Source organism: Macaca fascicularis, chromosome 4 (genome assembly GCF_037993035.2).
Source record: "Macaca fascicularis isolate 582-1 chromosome 4, T2T-MFA8v1.1".
Taxonomy (NCBI): Eukaryota; Metazoa; Chordata; class Mammalia; order Primates; family Cercopithecidae; genus Macaca; species Macaca fascicularis.
Genome location: NC_088378.1, coordinates 92,004,860 through 92,021,725, shown reverse-complemented (window position 1 = coordinate 92,021,725; position 16,866 = coordinate 92,004,860). Strand labels below are relative to the sequence as shown.

The 16,866-nt window shown below is 42.9% G+C and overlaps 2 protein-coding genes across 15 annotated transcripts in view; one reads left to right on the top strand and one right to left on the bottom strand.

Annotated features, from left to right (window-relative positions):
• PGM3 (phosphoglucomutase 3) overlaps nt 1–3,377 on the bottom strand; it is a 42,724-nt gene extending 39,347 nt beyond the window's left edge. For 9 of the 11 annotated variants that reach the window (XR_276371.5, XR_012433643.1, XR_012433645.1 and 6 more), the window contains exons 1-2: nt 3,284–3,377; nt 904–1,109 (exon numbers count right to left, since the gene is read on the bottom strand). Coding sequence is in view for 6 of the 11 variants with exons in the window: in XM_005552477.5 (XP_005552534.3) it covers nt 904–1,107 (204 nt within the window). In the remaining 5 variants the exon portion in view is untranslated. Of the gene's footprint in view, nt 1–903; nt 1,110–1,281; nt 1,379–3,029 lie in introns of those variants that run through there. The other 2 variants (XM_065543788.1, XM_005552476.5) reach the window with 2 other exon arrangements.
• A 94-nt stretch (nt 3,378–3,471) lies between these two features.
• On the top strand, nt 3,472–9,119 carry RWDD2A (RWD domain containing 2A). 4 transcript variants are annotated; one of them, XM_045390293.2, is made up of 3 exons: nt 3,472–3,551; nt 4,445–4,785; nt 5,729–9,119. In XM_045390293.2, the coding sequence occupies exons 2-3, from the start codon at nt 4,585–4,587 to the stop codon at nt 6,404–6,406; spliced, it is 879 nt and encodes a 292-aa protein (XP_045246228.1). In that variant the 5' UTR covers nt 3,472–3,551; nt 4,445–4,584; the 3' UTR covers nt 6,407–9,119. The 4 variants fall into 4 exon arrangements, with proteins under 4 accessions (XP_045246228.1, XP_065399863.1, XP_065399862.1 ...); XM_065543791.1 differs by having other exon boundaries at nt 3,472–3,679; XM_065543790.1 differs by having other exon boundaries at nt 3,472–3,865.
• Nucleotides 9,120–16,866: the final 7,747 nt, after the last annotated feature.

Below are 16,866 nucleotides of genomic sequence, written 5' to 3'. Positions count from 1 at the left end.
GTTATGTAAAAAAGTGGAACTCACAGAAACAGAGAGTAGTATGGTGGTGGCTAGAGGGTAAGGGAAATGGGGAGATGCTGGCCAATGAGCATAAACTTGCAGTTATAAGATGAATAAGTTCTGGAGGATGTTAATGTACAGCATGGTGACTACAGTTCATAATAATATATATTGAAAATGTGTTGAGAGTACATCTTAAGTATTCTCACCACAAAACAAGGTAACTATGTGAGGTAATGTATATGTTAATTAGCCTGATAGTATTAATCATTTCACAATGTATACACATATCAAAACATGGTGTTGTATGACTTGAATATATACAATTTTTATTTATCACTTATACCACAATAAAGCTGAAAAAATAATTGTGTGAAAAAGAATACTTTGATTAAAATCTGTCACAAAGACTAGAACCATCAGACATCATCAATATTCTGCCAAAGCTCACCTGTTTGTTCATTCAGAACAAGAAATTATTGCCGAGCTATAAAAACCTGTCTGAAAATGTTCAAAAAGTTTCTTTTCAAATCTTTACCCTCCCTCACCCATCCCCAATATCTTTAATCACTGCTAAGTTAACAAAGGAAACAATTTTCAATTACCAAACATGTCTTAAATCAATAAATTTGGAAGAACATTGTTATTTCTCTAATATGAACACTCCAAAAAAAAGACAGTATCTTTTCATTCTTTCCACACCCTTAGGAATCATGAGCTTAATGATCACGCTCTTAAAAATAAATAAATAAATTTTAAAAAAGTGGTTTCACATCCAAAGCACATATAAATGAGAAGGCACATTCCTAGAATTAGAATTTGTACTTTAGGTCAAACTGCTCAGACACTAAGGCTTGGTATTGTAAATAATGGTCTGCTTTATCAGGGCACTAAACCCATTACCTCAGGATTGTGGGACGCTGTTACCATGACTCCTATAGTGGATTTTGTCTGTTTTGACCTCAGGACAGCTAATAATCCCATGCGAAACATGACATGATCAAGATGTTCTGCCTTCGTTCGAAATCCAGCAGTCCCGTATTGAAGAATCAGTCCACTGGGCTTGGCATGTAATGCTGAGTATTTTGTAATAGCACCTAAATCCATGTCTACAAAATTAAGAAATATTGTTTCAGGCATAACAAGTAACCTCTCAAGAACCATTTGCTTCAAAAACTGCCACCCCAAACAAATAGGTCTGTCTCAGTCTGAACCTCCTCAAAGAACCCTATGTTTGACAGAGCAATGGGCAGGAGAGTAAGTCCTGTGGGTTAGAATTACCTAGAAGATCTTGCCCAACTTGTATTGTCCACTCCTCGGCAGACTCAGGGCAGATATCAGATTGTCCCCACTCTCCTCCCATTTTAGCTCCAGGACTATTCCCGGACCCGGTCACACTTAAATTGGTCCACTCTCAACTAAAATGAAGATTTTACACCTATTCAGAGACTCCAATGAGCTCAAAGATCATTTCCTTTTACAAAAGGGGAAACTAACCTAAATTAACATAGATAGCTGGTGATGGATTGAGGCCTAAAGTCAGATTCTTGAGTGGACTGGAACTACATATCCCCAAATATCTGAGAAATCTTTGTGGTTCTTTTGCTATTTCTCCGAAACTACAGAGACATATTCTCAAAGGAAAAGCAAAAGGCAACAGTTTCTTCTCCAAGACTACCCAGATCTTTTTCCATTTTCTTAAGGACAATCAGGACACCCTTCTACGATGTTGCTCTAAAACTAGCAATATCTTCTTCCTAAAGAATGCCACCTTTCTCCTTTACTTTAAAAAATAAAACAACGGCCGGGAGCGGTGGCTCACACCTGTAATCTTAGCACTTTGGGAGGCCGACGCAGGCGGATCACCTGAGGTCAGGAGTTTGAAACTAGCCTGGCCAACATGGTGAAACCGCCTACTATAAATACAAAAAAAAAATTAGTCGGGCGTGTTGGCGGGCGCCTGTAATCCCAGCTACTAGGTAGGCTGAGGCAGGAGAATCTCTTGAACCCGGGAGGTGGAGGTTGCAATGAGCTGAGATCTGAGATCGCGCCACTGCACTCCTGCCTGGGTGACAAAGGGAGACTCTTGTCTCAAAACAAAACAAACCAAACAGACCAGGTGCGGTGGCTCACACCTGTAATCCCAGCATTTTGGGAGGCCAAGGCGGGCGAATCACGAGGTCAGGAGTTCAAGACCAGTCTGACCAATATGGTGAAACCCCCGTCTCTACTAAAAATACAAAAAGTAGCTTGTCGTGGTGGCGCGCGCTTGTAGTCCCAGCTACTCAGGAGGCTAAGGCAGGAGAATCGCCTGAACCCAGGAGGTGGAGGTCGCAGTAAGCAGAGATCGCGCCACTGCACTTCAGCCTGGGCGACAGGGCGAGACTCCCTCTCAAAACAAACAAGAAGAACAAAAACATCGGCCCTTAGCCCACTAATACTGCTTTCTCTGGGATACTCCCATTAAGTGGAACTTGGGGTTTCCAACCTCAGTCCGTAGTTTTCCTTCAGCAGTCCATATACATTATACATTTCCTGGGTCAATTAATTCCCAATTAGCCCAGAGATGAGGAGCAGTCCTCCAGCTGCTAGCCTCATAATCTTGTTTTCTTTATTGTCCTTCATTGCTTCAATGAACAGAACTTACAAGAAATGGTGAAAAACAGTTACTTTTGTCCAGTTGGAAAAAGCTGGCATTCGGCAAGCTAATTTAGTTCAAGACAGTGGTCAAATCTCTTTCCTAAGGATAAATACATATTTGTAAAAACTGAGCAGTCAGTTATGTGTCATGATTATTCATAAGGGTGTAAACCAGTCCTGTTAACTCCAAAAAGCCATTTAAAAAAAAAAAAGGTCCAGATAATATGCGTTTCAGGTCCTACAACTACTTTCAACGCGTCTGCGAATGCCTTTATTGAAAGCACATTTGCCAAATCCAGAGTCCACTCAAAAAGTTAAGAGTATCCCCCTACTCTCCATTCAATCTTCAAACCTCCTTAGTGCCTCTCTCCCGCCTACCTTCGAATTACCTGGCACTCCACCCTGAGGTGCTCGCCTAGGTCCACGGACCAGAGCCCAGGCAGGAGACCCGCAGCCGGGCCCGACCAGCCCGCTCGCGGGGCGCAGGGCCCTGAAGGTGTGTCCTGCGCGCTCCGCCGCTCGGTCAGTCGCGCCGGCCCGCTAGACCCTCCGTCCGGCCGAGAATCTGACCTGTCCCGCTCCCACAGAGCCCTTGCCGACCGGTAGTTTCCCTTCTCAACTCCGAGCCTCGGGCCCAGCTTACCTCGGTCAGGAAGCCCCCTACACCTACACGCAGCGGAGAAACGCCCAAGCGACAACGTCTGCAGCAGCCAGACCTAGTCCTCAGAACCGTAGACGTGGCCCTGCGTGGCTTCCGGCTTGTCGCCGCGCCCCCCGGCCAATCACGACGGAGGAAGGTCCGCCGGCCCCGCCCCCACCTCGCCGCCGGGCGCGCGCAGCTCGCGCCTGAGGAACTGCGGCTGCGGTTCCGAGCGGGCTCTGGGGCTGTTTCCATTGAATGACCAGGAAGGGTGAGGCCCCAGCGGTGGCCCGGGGGTTGGGGCCGAGGGTCGCGGGCCCTCAGAGCACTGCAGCCGCGGAGACGCAGCCTCCGCCTCCAACTCCGGGCCTCTGGGGGCGGCAGGCTCTGCGTTCCTGGGTAGCCGGGGTTCCTAGTGGTCTTGGCTAGGGGCGGGGGTGGGGTATCAGCCCCGTCGCTGGGCCTCGGACAGGGCGACCTCGCCCACAGTGAGCGCCGCCGGCGGCCCGCATCCCCCCTCCGACGTCGAGGTCATCTCCCAAACCTTTGAATCCGGGAAGCCTTCTCCGGCCGCCGTCTCCCCGGGTACCCCCTTCCCCCAGCTCACTGTAAACACCTTTTATTTAATGACCTCTGAGACACCCCCTACCCTCATCCTGGGTCCTTCGGGGCACAGGCCAGTGAATCGTAAGCGTCCGGAGCCCTGGGATGCGGCCCAAGCGAAAAGGCCACCCCGGCGTGGCGAGGGGGGGGGGGGCGGTCCGCGAGTCCGAGACCGAGGTTGTGGCGACTGGCGCTGGGGGTAACACCAGGGCTGGGGAACCCGGAGCCCATCCCGCCGGCACTGCAGCCTCTCTCGCCGCAGCGTCTGGCTCCGCCCAAGCCCGAGCCCCGGGTGGGATTGGAAGCCGGGCCCCAGCCTTTTCTAGAATTCAGGCTTGCAGAGCGGCTGCAAGTGTCTGCCTGCCACCTGCAGCGGGACAATTCCAAACACCTGTTGAAAGTGCAGATTCCCCTATCTAGTGCGGGGTGCGGGAGGCGGGAGCCCGGAGCCCGGGTACGCAGAATATGGGTTTTAACGGAGTGTTTTAGGGGATGTTGTGCATACTAGATTTTGAAGTCAGGAAATAAAGAAGAGTGTAAGTGTCCGGTTTGTGCCCCTAGCTCTCGGTGCAAAGCGTTCCTGCAGAATTGCTTCCACGTAAAGGGACCTTCGGGAAATTTCGCTGGACACCGGCTGGCATTGACAAACCCAGCGTCCCTGAGCCTTGTGAGGTTTCCAGGCAGGTTGATTGCGAGGCAACATGTCTGCTTCGGTGAAAGAAAGCCTTCAGCTTCAGCTACTGGAGATGGAAATGCTGTTTTCTATGTTTCCTAACCAAGGAGAAGTAAAACTTGAAGATGTAAATGCCCTGACGAATATAAAGAGGTATTTGGAAGGCACAAGGGAGGCGCTGCCGCCAAAAATCGAATTTGTAATTACGCTCCAGATTGAGGAGCCCAAGGTAGGTGCCCTGATTTAAGTGTTTGCCAGGTGCCCAGTTTTTAACTGAAACATCTGGAACAGCTTTCTGTCAAGGAAAGATAGAAATATTCCGGGTGCATATTACCTTGTTTGAAAGATATGGAATGTTCTGTAAATTGTCTTCAGTAAATATCTTGAATTTTATGTAAACATACACACCTTTTTAACAAATATACCTGGAGTTTTTATTGAAGCTATCTTGCAGTCTTATGCCGTTATTATTTTGTTCACTCATCCAGTTGGACTACCTTGCACATGTATCATGATTTTCATAAATCTAAATATCTCCTGTAACAAAACAAAACTGGCTTTTAAGGAGTAAATGAGTGGATTTTTTTATGGCACAACACAGAAAGCAAATACGGATGGAAAAATCTAAAGACTAAAAATGAATTTACCTCCATCTTCTGATCCATTTATCTCCAGCAACATTAGCATAGCATAGGTAACACGCGGACTGGGCATTTGAGAACCACTGTTGTAGCTATTTCCTACTCATCCTTCAGTTGTCAGGAAACTTCCTGGTTCCCCAGACTGGATTCTGTCCCGCTGGTTACACACTTCAATGGAACCCTCCACTTTCCATGGTAATGCTTCTCACAATTGAAATTAAATACTTGCTATGTGTAATTATTTGTTTAATGTGTGTCTCCTTCACTAGGCTCTGGACTTCATGAAGAGCAAAAATAGTGTCTGGCTTATTCACTTATTTATCCCAGCACAAGGGCACCTGGCACATGTAGTTGTTCAATAAATACTGAAATAATTAATGCATAAAAGGAAGCAATCGTGTATGTAAAGTACCTGGTACACAGCTGTCATTTAATAGTAGCAATAACATTTCTCAAAATCATGCAGTTGCTATTGATAAACTAGCTTATGGGATGTTACGGTATTTAAATCTATTTGATTTTCATTTTAAGGTGAAAATTGATTTGCAAGTGACCATGCCTCACAGCTACCCCTATGTAGCATTGCAGCTGTTTGGACGGTCATCTGAACTTGACAGACATCAGCAGCTACTTCTCAACAAAGGTCTCACTTCTTACATAGGGACTTTTGATCCAGGTGAGCTCTGCGTATGTGCAGCAATCCAGTGGCTACAGGACAACAGTGCATCTTATTTCCTGAGCAGAAAGCTTGTGTATGAACCATCTACACAAGCAAAGCCAGTCAAGAACACATTCCTCCGAATGTGGATCTACAGTCACCATATATATCAGCAGGACCTAAGGAAAAAGATTTTGGATATTGGGAAAAGGTTAGATGTGACTGGATTTTGCATGACAGGAAAGCCTGGTATAATTTGTGTGGAGGGTTTCAAAGAGCACTGTGAGGAGTTCTGGCACACAATTAGGTACCCCAATTGGAAGCACATTTCTTGTAAGCATGCCGAAAGCGTGGAGACAGAAGGAAATGGTGAGGACCTGCGCCTTTTCCATTCTTTTGAAGAATTACTCCTTGAGGCCCATGGTGACTATGGATTAAGGAATGACTATCACATGAATCTGGGCCAGTTCTTAGAATTTCTCAAGAAGCACAAAAGTGAGCATGTTTTTCAGATACTATTTGGTATTGAAAGCAAAAGTTCAGACTCGTAAAAAGCTATTGAGAGGCCTATGCTTGTAATTTCACTAAGTCAGTATTTTTGTTATTAAGAGCAAAATAAAAAGGCTGGTGGCTGTGTAGCATCCTCAGTGCAAAACCCAGCTCCCAAATTTTCACCTGGTAATGAATTTCAACTGACAGTGAAATGAATAGGCCTTTAAACTTTATAACAGTGCAATTGTGATGTTATCTCTAGGTTCTTGTGTTAAGTCATTCAAAAACTATTTCATTGTAAATTAATAAAAACAATCCATTTAACTTGTGAAGCTGATTTGATTGAAGGGTGATCCAAAGCCCATAGCTAACATCAAAAATCAAACTGCAGTTACGAATTGAAAAATATGATTAGCATTTGTTTCACATTGCTAGCATACGTGTGACACACCCACTTGTCTTTCATTATTGGAAGTCTAAATCAAGTTTAAAATGAGAACAGGAAGGACATGTTACTTTTTTAAGACGGACTCTGACTTCGTCGCCAGGCTGGAGTACAGTGGCACGATCTCGGCTCACTGCATTCTCCGCTTCGTAGGTTGAAGTGATTCTCCTGCCTCAGCCTCCCAAGTAGCTGGGACTACAGGCATGCACCACCATGCCCAGCTAATTGTTATATTTTTAGTAAAGACAGGGTTTCATCATGTTGGCCAGGATGGTCTCGATCTCTTAACCTCGTGATGTGATCCACCCGCCTCGGCCTTCCAAAGTGCTGGGATTACAGGTGTGAGCCACTGCACCCAGCCTGTTTACTTCATTTCTTACTTTAAACTCATATTTTGAGTGTTTTAGTAAAACTAGCTCCTAATAGCAGTGGCAAAGGACTCAGAGAAATGAAGTCCCAGGAGTTAAAAGATGACCCACAATGCTATATGTTCTGGCTGTTTATATCAGTTAATGATACTAGCAATCCTGATACCAGTATTAGTTTAATTCTTATCCAGAAAAGATAAATACATGGGTCCTTGTCTATAAAGTATTCCCGTTTCAATCCAACCTTTGCCTGTGTGCCAGTATGCATTACTGTACAGGGCAAGAGAGTGTTGAGGGTACCAGTGTGGATATCTGCATCATTACCTTATTGGGAAAAACTTATATATATAAAATTCTACAGTCTGGTGATGTTACTGCCATCTCCTCTGAAAATTCCAAGCTCCACAGGCTTCACCAGGCTTTTCAAAATGAGAGTTTATTTTAATGATTAAAAACTAACGCCTATTTAAGTAGCTCTTGCCAAGCCTTTTCATTCTCCATCCCGCCCCAAGTATTTCTGTGAGTCTCATGTGCTAAAAGATGTCCTGAGCAGCCTCAGCAGCTTTCCCTGTTTCTGTAGTCAGCTACTGCTGCCCTTTCCCGGGAGGCATCCCATTCTCCTTCTGGGTCCCCTCCAGATGCCAAAGCTGGGTGCTGGGATTTAGGAAGATGGAGGGAAACACCTCACTCCCCATTCTGTAACACATCCTGTTAGATGTCAGACAGTGCTGCTTGTGCTGGGGAGCCTATAGAACTTCTGATGAAACTACCTTCTGGTTTTACCCTTTGTGCCATGGATGCAGACGTGTCCTTGGGCTACGGAGAGGACATGATGGACCAGGAGGCCCTATCCCCAGGAGGCCTTAGAACTGGGTCCACTTTGTACTGCCTCTTTCTTCTTAGGTCACAGTGAGTTTCCTCTCAGGGCACAACTCAGATCTTCAACACTCGCTGTGGGCCTGCCCCGCCAGGTCCTCCAGCTTGCCATTCATGTTTCCATCCTAGCCTGGGTTGTGCTGGAACTCAGGCTGGAGCCTGACACTTTGCCTATATGCAAAGGGAAGAAATAGGACTTACATTGCCAAAGAATCATGTCTTAATGTTTGCCAGCACTAAAAACAACAAAGTATAGGAATATTTTTCCCCACAGTCTCCACAAAGCTATCAGTAAGTATAATTAGCATTTACAAGTTTTAGGCCTTCAACAGATGTAACTCCATCCAAATGAATCAATATGTGCCATCAACCTACCTCATAGAGGTGTTTTTCCTGATTACATAAGCAAAAGTAGCTACATAAAGATAAGTGTAAAGAAAAGGGAATACATTCTAGATTATGAACTCTAGTGCTTCTGGAGCTATTGCTGAGATTTTTCAGAACCTACTTTTATAAGCCTAATTTGAGCATTCTGCAATACTTTTTTCCTATCAGGAGTACTAATGCAGATAGTATTATGGGGAAGTGTAGGTTTTGTAGAAAAAAAAAAGTACATGTATAATTCAAAACTCAACTTTGTATGTATAGGAGTCTGCTGGTTGTTTGCATAGCCTAATATGAGCACATAATAAAAGTCCAGCATTCCCCAACCCCCTCTCCCTACACACACTGCTTATTTTGGGAAACTGCCCCTTCCCTGTGATTTGGGAGGAGAAAGTGATAGGAATTCAGTTGTCCTCTGGCAGCCTCCTGGAGAGATGGCTGTGAGCTCTTGCTGCTTAAACCTCTAGTGCCACCCTCATTCTAGCCTACTGAATGCTCAGCTGTTTGGCATTTCCTTTGAATGACCCAGCATCTTTCCTTTTGTTGTTGGAAATCAGAATCGGTCTCTATTGCTTGTAACTTAAGAATCTGTATATTCTGTATATTGTATTCTTAAATGGTTATTTGGAAAATGTGCTCATTTATAAAAGTTGCAGTGTCTTTTTAAAGTTTGCTGAATTAAATCAGGCATATCGTCAAGTATGTTCTTTGCCTTTCATTCCTTATTGGTAAACTCTTACCAGGCTAAGAGCTGAGGACACCTGCATAGTGAATTGAGTTGGTCAGATGAGTTGGCAGACCATGACACAGGGACCTCTAAAACATTCCTTATTAAATCAAACATACGTTGCCTGTGAACTTGAGCATTCACACATAACTGCTTACATGCCATCCAACCCCTCTCAGAACTTGAGAAGGCTCTCATGGTGTCTGTCTGCAGCCTTCACGGAACCTTTTTGAATAGGTTTTTTCACTTGCTTTTATCTGAAGTAGCCCAGTAGTAAGTTAAAAGAATAGTTACTGTCTGAAGAGGGCACAGTGTTGCTCACACTTCCTGATTTTATACATAATCCTGATTTGCCACAGAAACTCTGAGCTCACTGGCTTTCCCTCATAAGGTCCACATGGTGGAACTAATTTCACCACAGCCTGGACCAGCCAGAGAGACCTCTCTTTCTAATCCCAGTCAAAAGTAGATGCATTTGGGTCAATCCACGAATGAATTCGAGCAGGGTACACAGAATTGAAATAAGTCCACTGTATTAGTTCATTCTCATGCTGCTAATAAAGACATACCCTAGACTGGGTAGTTTATAAAGGAAAGAGGTTTAATGGACTCACAGTTCCACATGGCTGGAGAGGCCTCACAATCATGGCAGAAGATGAAAGAAGAGCATAGAGACATCTTACGTAGGGGCAGGCAAGAGATCTTGTGTAGGGGAAGTCCCCTTTATGAAGCCATCAGAGCTTGTGACACTTATTCACTACCACGAGAACAGTATGGGGTAAACCACCCCCATGATTCAATTATCTCCACCTGGTCCCATCCTTGACACGTGGGGATTATTACTATTCAAGGTGAGATTTGGATAGGGGCACAGCCAAACCATGTCACCCACCAATCACTGAGAGTTCTCCTTAGTTACAGAAGGAATAAAGTACACAATTTGTTCCTCATGATGAAGGGGAAATCCCAGCATGTACCAGACACTGCACCTCTCCAAAACTTGGCTGCAGACTCTGCTTTCATGAGATTTATCATTCACTCTCTGGGATGACACATCTTACCAGGCATCCAGGAAACATGACTCCATTCTCCAGGTCCTATCAGAATCTCACCTGGAGGCATACAGCATGCTGCCCTGTACAGTGGTAAGCTGATCAAAGGTCTGATATCAAGACTGATATTCTGACATAGAAAGTTAATGTAACATTGGAAAAAGACAATCTACACTGCTGCTTACTGAGATACAGTAAATGCTTCAAGTGCTCTTACTGGAATAAAGGAAAAACAAAAAAGCATTGACCAAATCAATAGCCAGCTACTTTCTGATTTTCTCCAAGAAAAAGAACTTATCTGACAGCAGCTGCAGTTGGAATCACCATCTGATTAAGTTTCGGAATATGTGCAGTCATTCTATTTTTTTGAGGCGGAGTCTCGCTTTCTCGCTCTGTCAGTCAGGCTGGAGTGCAGTGGCCCAATTTCAGCTCACAGCAACCTCCGCCTCCCAGATTCAAGTGAGTCTCATGCCTCAGCCTCCAGAGTAGATGGGATTACAGGCATATGCCACCACGCCCGGCTATTTTTTGTATTTTTAGTAGAGATGTTTTTTCACCATGTTGGCCAGGCTGGTCTCGAATCCTGGCCTCAAGTGATCCGCCCATCTCAGCTTCCCAAAGTGTGGGGATTACAGGCGTGAGCCACTGATCCTGGCCTGTGAAGTCATTCTTAGAGACCCATCTGTCTCCTCCTACATATGCCAAAGATCACGCTAAAGCAAGACATGATAAGAGTCACACTCCTGCTGCTTTTAAAGCTTTTGATGGTGGGACTCATCTCTGCAAATCTCTTCATACTTCCTAATACAATAACCCTCTTTTTATGGATCAGGGATCCAGTGTGAGTATATTGCCACAGAGGATGAAGAAATAAATTATAACTCTTCACTGGAAAAATAACTGGGGGATGGGTTTATTCCTATAGCATATAGTTTGTTCCATAGACCACAATGGTTTCAGAGACCCAAGAAATTTATATTTGTTCAGAGCTGCTCCCAGATGACCTCCAAAAGGCCTAATGGTTTCCTTTCTGCAGTACATTGTTATCTTAGCAAATGGGAGCCTCAAAGGAAGATTTGGGAACACATTTATGATATAATTATAGAGTTCTGCATCTTTAGGGGTCTTTCACTCGTATCTATTTGTGGCAATTTGGTGACACTGTATCTTGGTGGCTCCAGTCAGGCTTTTCTGCTATTGTTATATATATCAAGTAGGACCTATGTTGTTGCCAATGTATTTGGTCCTAGGCCAGGCTGGGATATAGCTGGTATTTACTGGCATGGCTGTATCAGTTTTATACAATGGTATCAATTTTTCTTGGTTAGTACGTATGCCACCTCGTTAATTTTTTGAATAGCATTTCAGGCCAGGAGGCCCTGTGTTATCCAAAACCAATATTTCTGTGGGCTGAACTCCTGATTACACTGGACCTACTCCTATTACAATCACTATTTTCACCTTGTCTGCAGTTGTTAATTGCTACTAAATGTTATTAAGCCTGTACCAACCCCAAGAGTCTGATGTTTCCATTGAAATCGGGAACCCCTTTTAACCATAACATTTTCCACAAGCCTTCCTAGCTTAAAGAGAAGCATCATTAAAATGATTTTCATAGATGCTGCTACTCCCCTCACCAGTGTTATTTCTCTCAAGGCCTTAGTGAAAGGAGTGTCATTGATAGGTCCTCCAAGGAGATTTAGGGGATTAATAGATTAGGACAGTCAGATTGCACACAACAAATCCACTCCAACATTCCTATCTTTGTAAATCTTTGAATGGCTTTATATTATTTAAGGAATATTTGCATTCTCAATTTCATTTAATGTGGACCATTATTAAGTTCATGTTTCACTCAACTAACTGAACCAACAAGTAGAATCACCCCCAACTGCTCAAGGCAGCACGCAGAATCCAGAATCTGTGGCAAGTGTACCCTATCAATCATTTCTGCCCTATCCAAAATTACGGTTCTCCTTGTCAGTGTAATGTTCTGAGAATCTCACACATTTTTCTCTGGGTTTTTGCCAACATATATGAGCAAAGTCTAGATTTTTTTTTTTTTTTTTTTTGGCATAAGTCTCCTTCTGGATTTGCCTTTTAAATTCTAGCCACCACAGCCCCTCTCATGCTGGAATCTGATTTGGGGTGTATAGAAATAATGAGAATAATGGAGGAGAAGCGTAGGCAAATTGGTTTCCCTTTACAAGGTAACCATTACCTCAGGTGAGGTCATTATAGGATCTTCTAGCAAGGCAGTAACAACCTCTTTAGACAGGAAGAGCTCCTGCTTTGATTAGCAGAGGAGAACATGTCAACTATCCCAGTTTTCCTGGGACTGAGGGGTTTCCTGGGACACAGGACTTTCAGTTCTGAAACCTGGACTATTGTTCTCTCTAGTTTAGGATATTATGAGTCCTCCAAATCCCCTTCCCCATTCCAAATCAAGGTCCTACTGTTTCTTGGTCCATACTCTTTACGTTTTACATAAGAGGCCTAATGAGGATGTCAGTTTAACTCATGGTATTAATATAATTTGGCAACCAGCAAGATTAAGTATGACCTTGGTTTTCAATTATTTCAGCATTAATAACTAGAAAGAGAGAAAATATTTTGTTAGCAAAACATGGGACTTTTCCTGGTTTTTAGATTGAGAATTCAGTCTAGAATTTTTGAGCTGAGGATTTCAGACTCAAGCCTAAATTATATTTCTTTATGTATCCATCCCTACTAGAAGCAACCACCCCAACTCACAGTCCTGGAATTCCTTGTCCTTTACACTGTTTTATGGCAGCAGCCATGTGATCCACCTAAACCTTCCCTTCCTTAGATAATATATCCCATTTTACCTCATAGTTGTGTTTATGAGGTCGCAAGCATATTTTGCTACATTAATTTTCATTAATTTTATATTTTTACCATTCATACCTAGGTCTCTAATCGATCAGGAGTCTACCTTTTCACATAGGGTAAGGTAGGGTTCTAGTTTTAATTTTCTCCATGTTGTGGGCCAGTTTTTCCAGTCCTTTTACCAAGCATTCTGTTCTTTATCTATTGATTTTTGTGCTAGCTTGGTGTATTAGTCTGTTCTCACTCTACTAATAATGACATATCCAAGACGAGGCAATTTATAAAGGAAAGAGGTTTAATTGACTCACAATTCAGCATGGCTGGGAGGCCTCAGAAAACTTAGGATCATGGAGGAGGGGGAAGCAAATACGTTCTTCTTCACATGGCAGCAGCAAGGAGAAGTGCAGAGCGAAGTGGGGGAAAAACCCCTTATAAAACCATCAGATCTTTTGAGAACTCGCTCACTGTCATGAGAACTGCATGGAGGTAACTGTTCCCATGATTCAATAACCTCCTACCTGTCCTTCCTACTCCATGTGGGGATTATGGGAACTACAAGATGAGATTCAGGTGGGGACACAGTCAAACTGTATCACCTGGTAACTCATATTCCTGTGAGTTTCCTATTCCATTCCATTGTCCTGTATGTTACCATGACTTTGATGTATATGCAACTATCTATAGAGTAATTCCCCCTTTGCTTTTCTTTTACAAATTGACTTAATCTTTTTTTTTTTTTCCAAGACAGAGTCTTGCTCTGCCACCTGGGCTGGAGTATAGTGGTATGAGCTTGGCTCACTACAACCTCCGTTTTCCAGGTTCAAGTGATTCTCCTGGCTCAGCCTCCAGAGTGGCTGGGCCACCACACCCAATGAATTGGCTTTTTTTTTTTTTTTTTTAGTGGAGATGGGGTTCCACCATGTTGGCCAGGCTGGTCTTGAACCTCTGACCTCCCAAAGTGCTGGGATTACAGGTGTGAGCCACTGTGCCTGGCTGCAAATTGACTTAATTATTTATGGGTCATTATTTTTCAATTATGAAGAGAGGTGAGTTAAAATATCCAGCTATTATGGTGAATGTGTATATTTTACCATTTATTTCTGTCATTGTTGTCCATGTATTTTGAAGATGTTTTATTAAAAGCATAGAAAGAATTGTGTCTTTTAATGACTGACCCATTTATCACTATCTCTGGTAATATGCCTTGCCATGAAGTGTATACTTCTCTGATATTAATAGAGCCACACCGGCTTTCTTGGGCTTACTCTTTGTATGAGATATCTTTTGCCATCCTTTTACCATCAACCTTTTTGTGTCATAATATTTAAAGTATATCTCTTATAAACAGCATATAATTGTAGGCTGGGCATAATGCCTCGTGCCTGTAATCCCAGCAGTTTGGGAGGCTGAGGCAGGAGGATCACTTGTGCTCAGGAGTTTGAGACCAGCCTGGGCAATATAGTGAGACCTCATCTCTATAATAACAACAAGAAATATATAAACAGCATATAATTGGATCTTTAAAAAAATCCAGTCTGACAATTTTTGCTAATAGAGTGTTTAGTTCACTTGCATTTAACATAATTACCAACAAAGTTGGGTTTATGTCTACCATCTTGCTATTAGTTTTATATTTATGCCAGGAGCTACGCTCTTATATTCTTTGTTCCTCCTTTATCTTTCTTTTGCATTAATCAAGTATTTTAAAATTATTCCATTTCTTCCATTAGCTATTTTTTTTTATTTTCTTTCTTTCTTTCTTTCTTTTTTTTTTTTTTTTTGAGACAGAGTTTTGTTCTTGTTGCCCAGGCTGGAGTGCAATAGCATGATTTCAGCTCACTGCAACCTCCATCTCCTGGGTTCAACTGATTCTCCTGTCTCAGCCTCCCAAGTAGTTGGGATTACAGGCATGTGCCCCGGATAATTTTCTATTTTTAGTAGAGATGGGGTTTCACCATGTTGGCCAGGCTGGCCTCAAACTCCTGACCTCAGGTGATCCACCCACTTCAGCCTCCCAACGTGTTGGGATCACAAGTGTGAGCCACAGTGTCTGGCCTGTTAGCTTTTAAACTATATCTTTTTGTAGTATTTTTAGTGTTTTAGAGGTTATAATATTCTTCCTTAATTTATTACAATATTCCTTGAATTCTTGCAATACACTTTAAATTGTAAGGTTTCTAGATTGTTCATGAAGTGGTATATTACTTGCTACAGTATTCCTTTTATAATTGATGTACCACTTCATGAATAATGTATAAAACATACAGTAGTATACTTCCATTATTAATCCCCCTTCCACCCTTTGTCCTACTCTTGTCATGCATTTTACTTCTACATATTTTATAAACCCCACATACCTTGTTATTTCTACTAGTCAATATATTGTCTTACACAAATTTTAAAATAGTATTTTATATTCACCTTTTCTGGTGCTTGGCTTTGCTTTCTTTCTTTCTTTCTTTCTTTTTTTTTTTTTTTTTTTTTTTTGAGACAGAGTTTTGCTCTTTTGCCCAGGCTGGAGTGCAGTGGTGTGATCTCAGCTCACTGCAACCTCTGCCTCCCGGGTTCAATCAATTCTCTTGCCTCAGCCTCCCAAGAAGCTGGGAGGATAGGTGCCCACCACCATGCCTGGCTAATTTGTGTGTGTGTGTGTGTGTGTGTGTGTGTGTGTGTGCGTATTTTTAGTAGAGACAGGGTTTCACCGTGTTAGCCAGGATGGTCTTGATCTCCTGACCTCATGATCCGCCCACCTTGGCCTCCCTAAGGGCTAGGATTACAGGCGTGAGCCACCAGGCCCGGCCCTTTCTGGTGCTTTTCATTTTTTCCCACAGATGCACGTTTCCATCTAGGATCATTTTCCCTCAGCCTGAAGAACTTCCTTTAGTATTTCTAGCAGTGTAGGTCTGCAGGCCATGAATTAGCTCAGATTTCATTAGTCTGAAATGTCTCTATTTGCCTTAATTTCTGAAGGATATTTTCTCTAGGTATAGAATGCTAAGTTTTAGGCTGGGCATGGTGGCTCATGCCTGTAATCCCCGCACTTTGGGAGGCTGAGGTGGGCAGATCACTAGGTCAGGAGATTGAGACTATCCTGCCTAACACAGTGAAACCCTGTCTCTACTAAAAACACAAAACAAACAAACAAAAAACATTAGCCGGGCATGGTGGCGGGTGCCTGTAGTCCCAGCCACTTGGGAGGCTGAGGCAGGAGAATTGCTTGAACCCAGGAGGTAGAGGTTGCAGTGAGCCAAGATCGCACCACTGCATTCCAGTCTGGGTGACAGAGTGAGACTTCATCTGAAAAAAAAAAAAAAAAAAGAATGCTAAGTTTTATTCTTTTGGCACATTAAAAATGTCTATTATCTCTCACATTTTTCTGCTGAGAAGTTGACTGTCATCCTTACTGTACTTCTGAAGGCATTGTATATCTATTTCATTTGGCTGCTTTTAAGATTTTTCTGTTTATTTTGGATATGCAATTTGATTATGATATCCCTAGGTCTGCTTTCCTTTGTATTGATCCTACTTGGGGCTTGCTAGCTCTAACTCTATCAGTTGATGCTTTTCATTAATTTGAGAAAATTCCTTTCCATTATCTCTTCAAATATTTGTACTCCAGTATCTCTTTTCTTTCCTTACAGGACCCAATAGCACATATATTATACCACCTAATTTTAGCCAACATCTCTCTCTCTTTTTCCTTTCTTGCTCACTCTTTATGCTTCCATTTGGCAATTTTCTGTTTATGTTAGACAAAAAACGTAGGATTATCTCAATAGGTGCAGAAAAGGCTTTTGATATAACTTAACATACCTTC

What these genes read in the sequence shown, in the direction of transcription:
- RWDD2A (XM_045390293.2), top strand. Translation starts at nt 4,585, where the DNA reads ATGTCTGCTTCGGTGAAAGAAAGCCTTCAGCTTCAGCTACTGGAGATG. An exon ending in TCCAGATTGAGGAGCCCAAG is followed by an intron (nt 4,786 to 5,728) that starts GTAGGTGCCCTG and finishes TTTCATTTTAAG; the next exon opens with GTGAAAATTGATTTGCAAGT.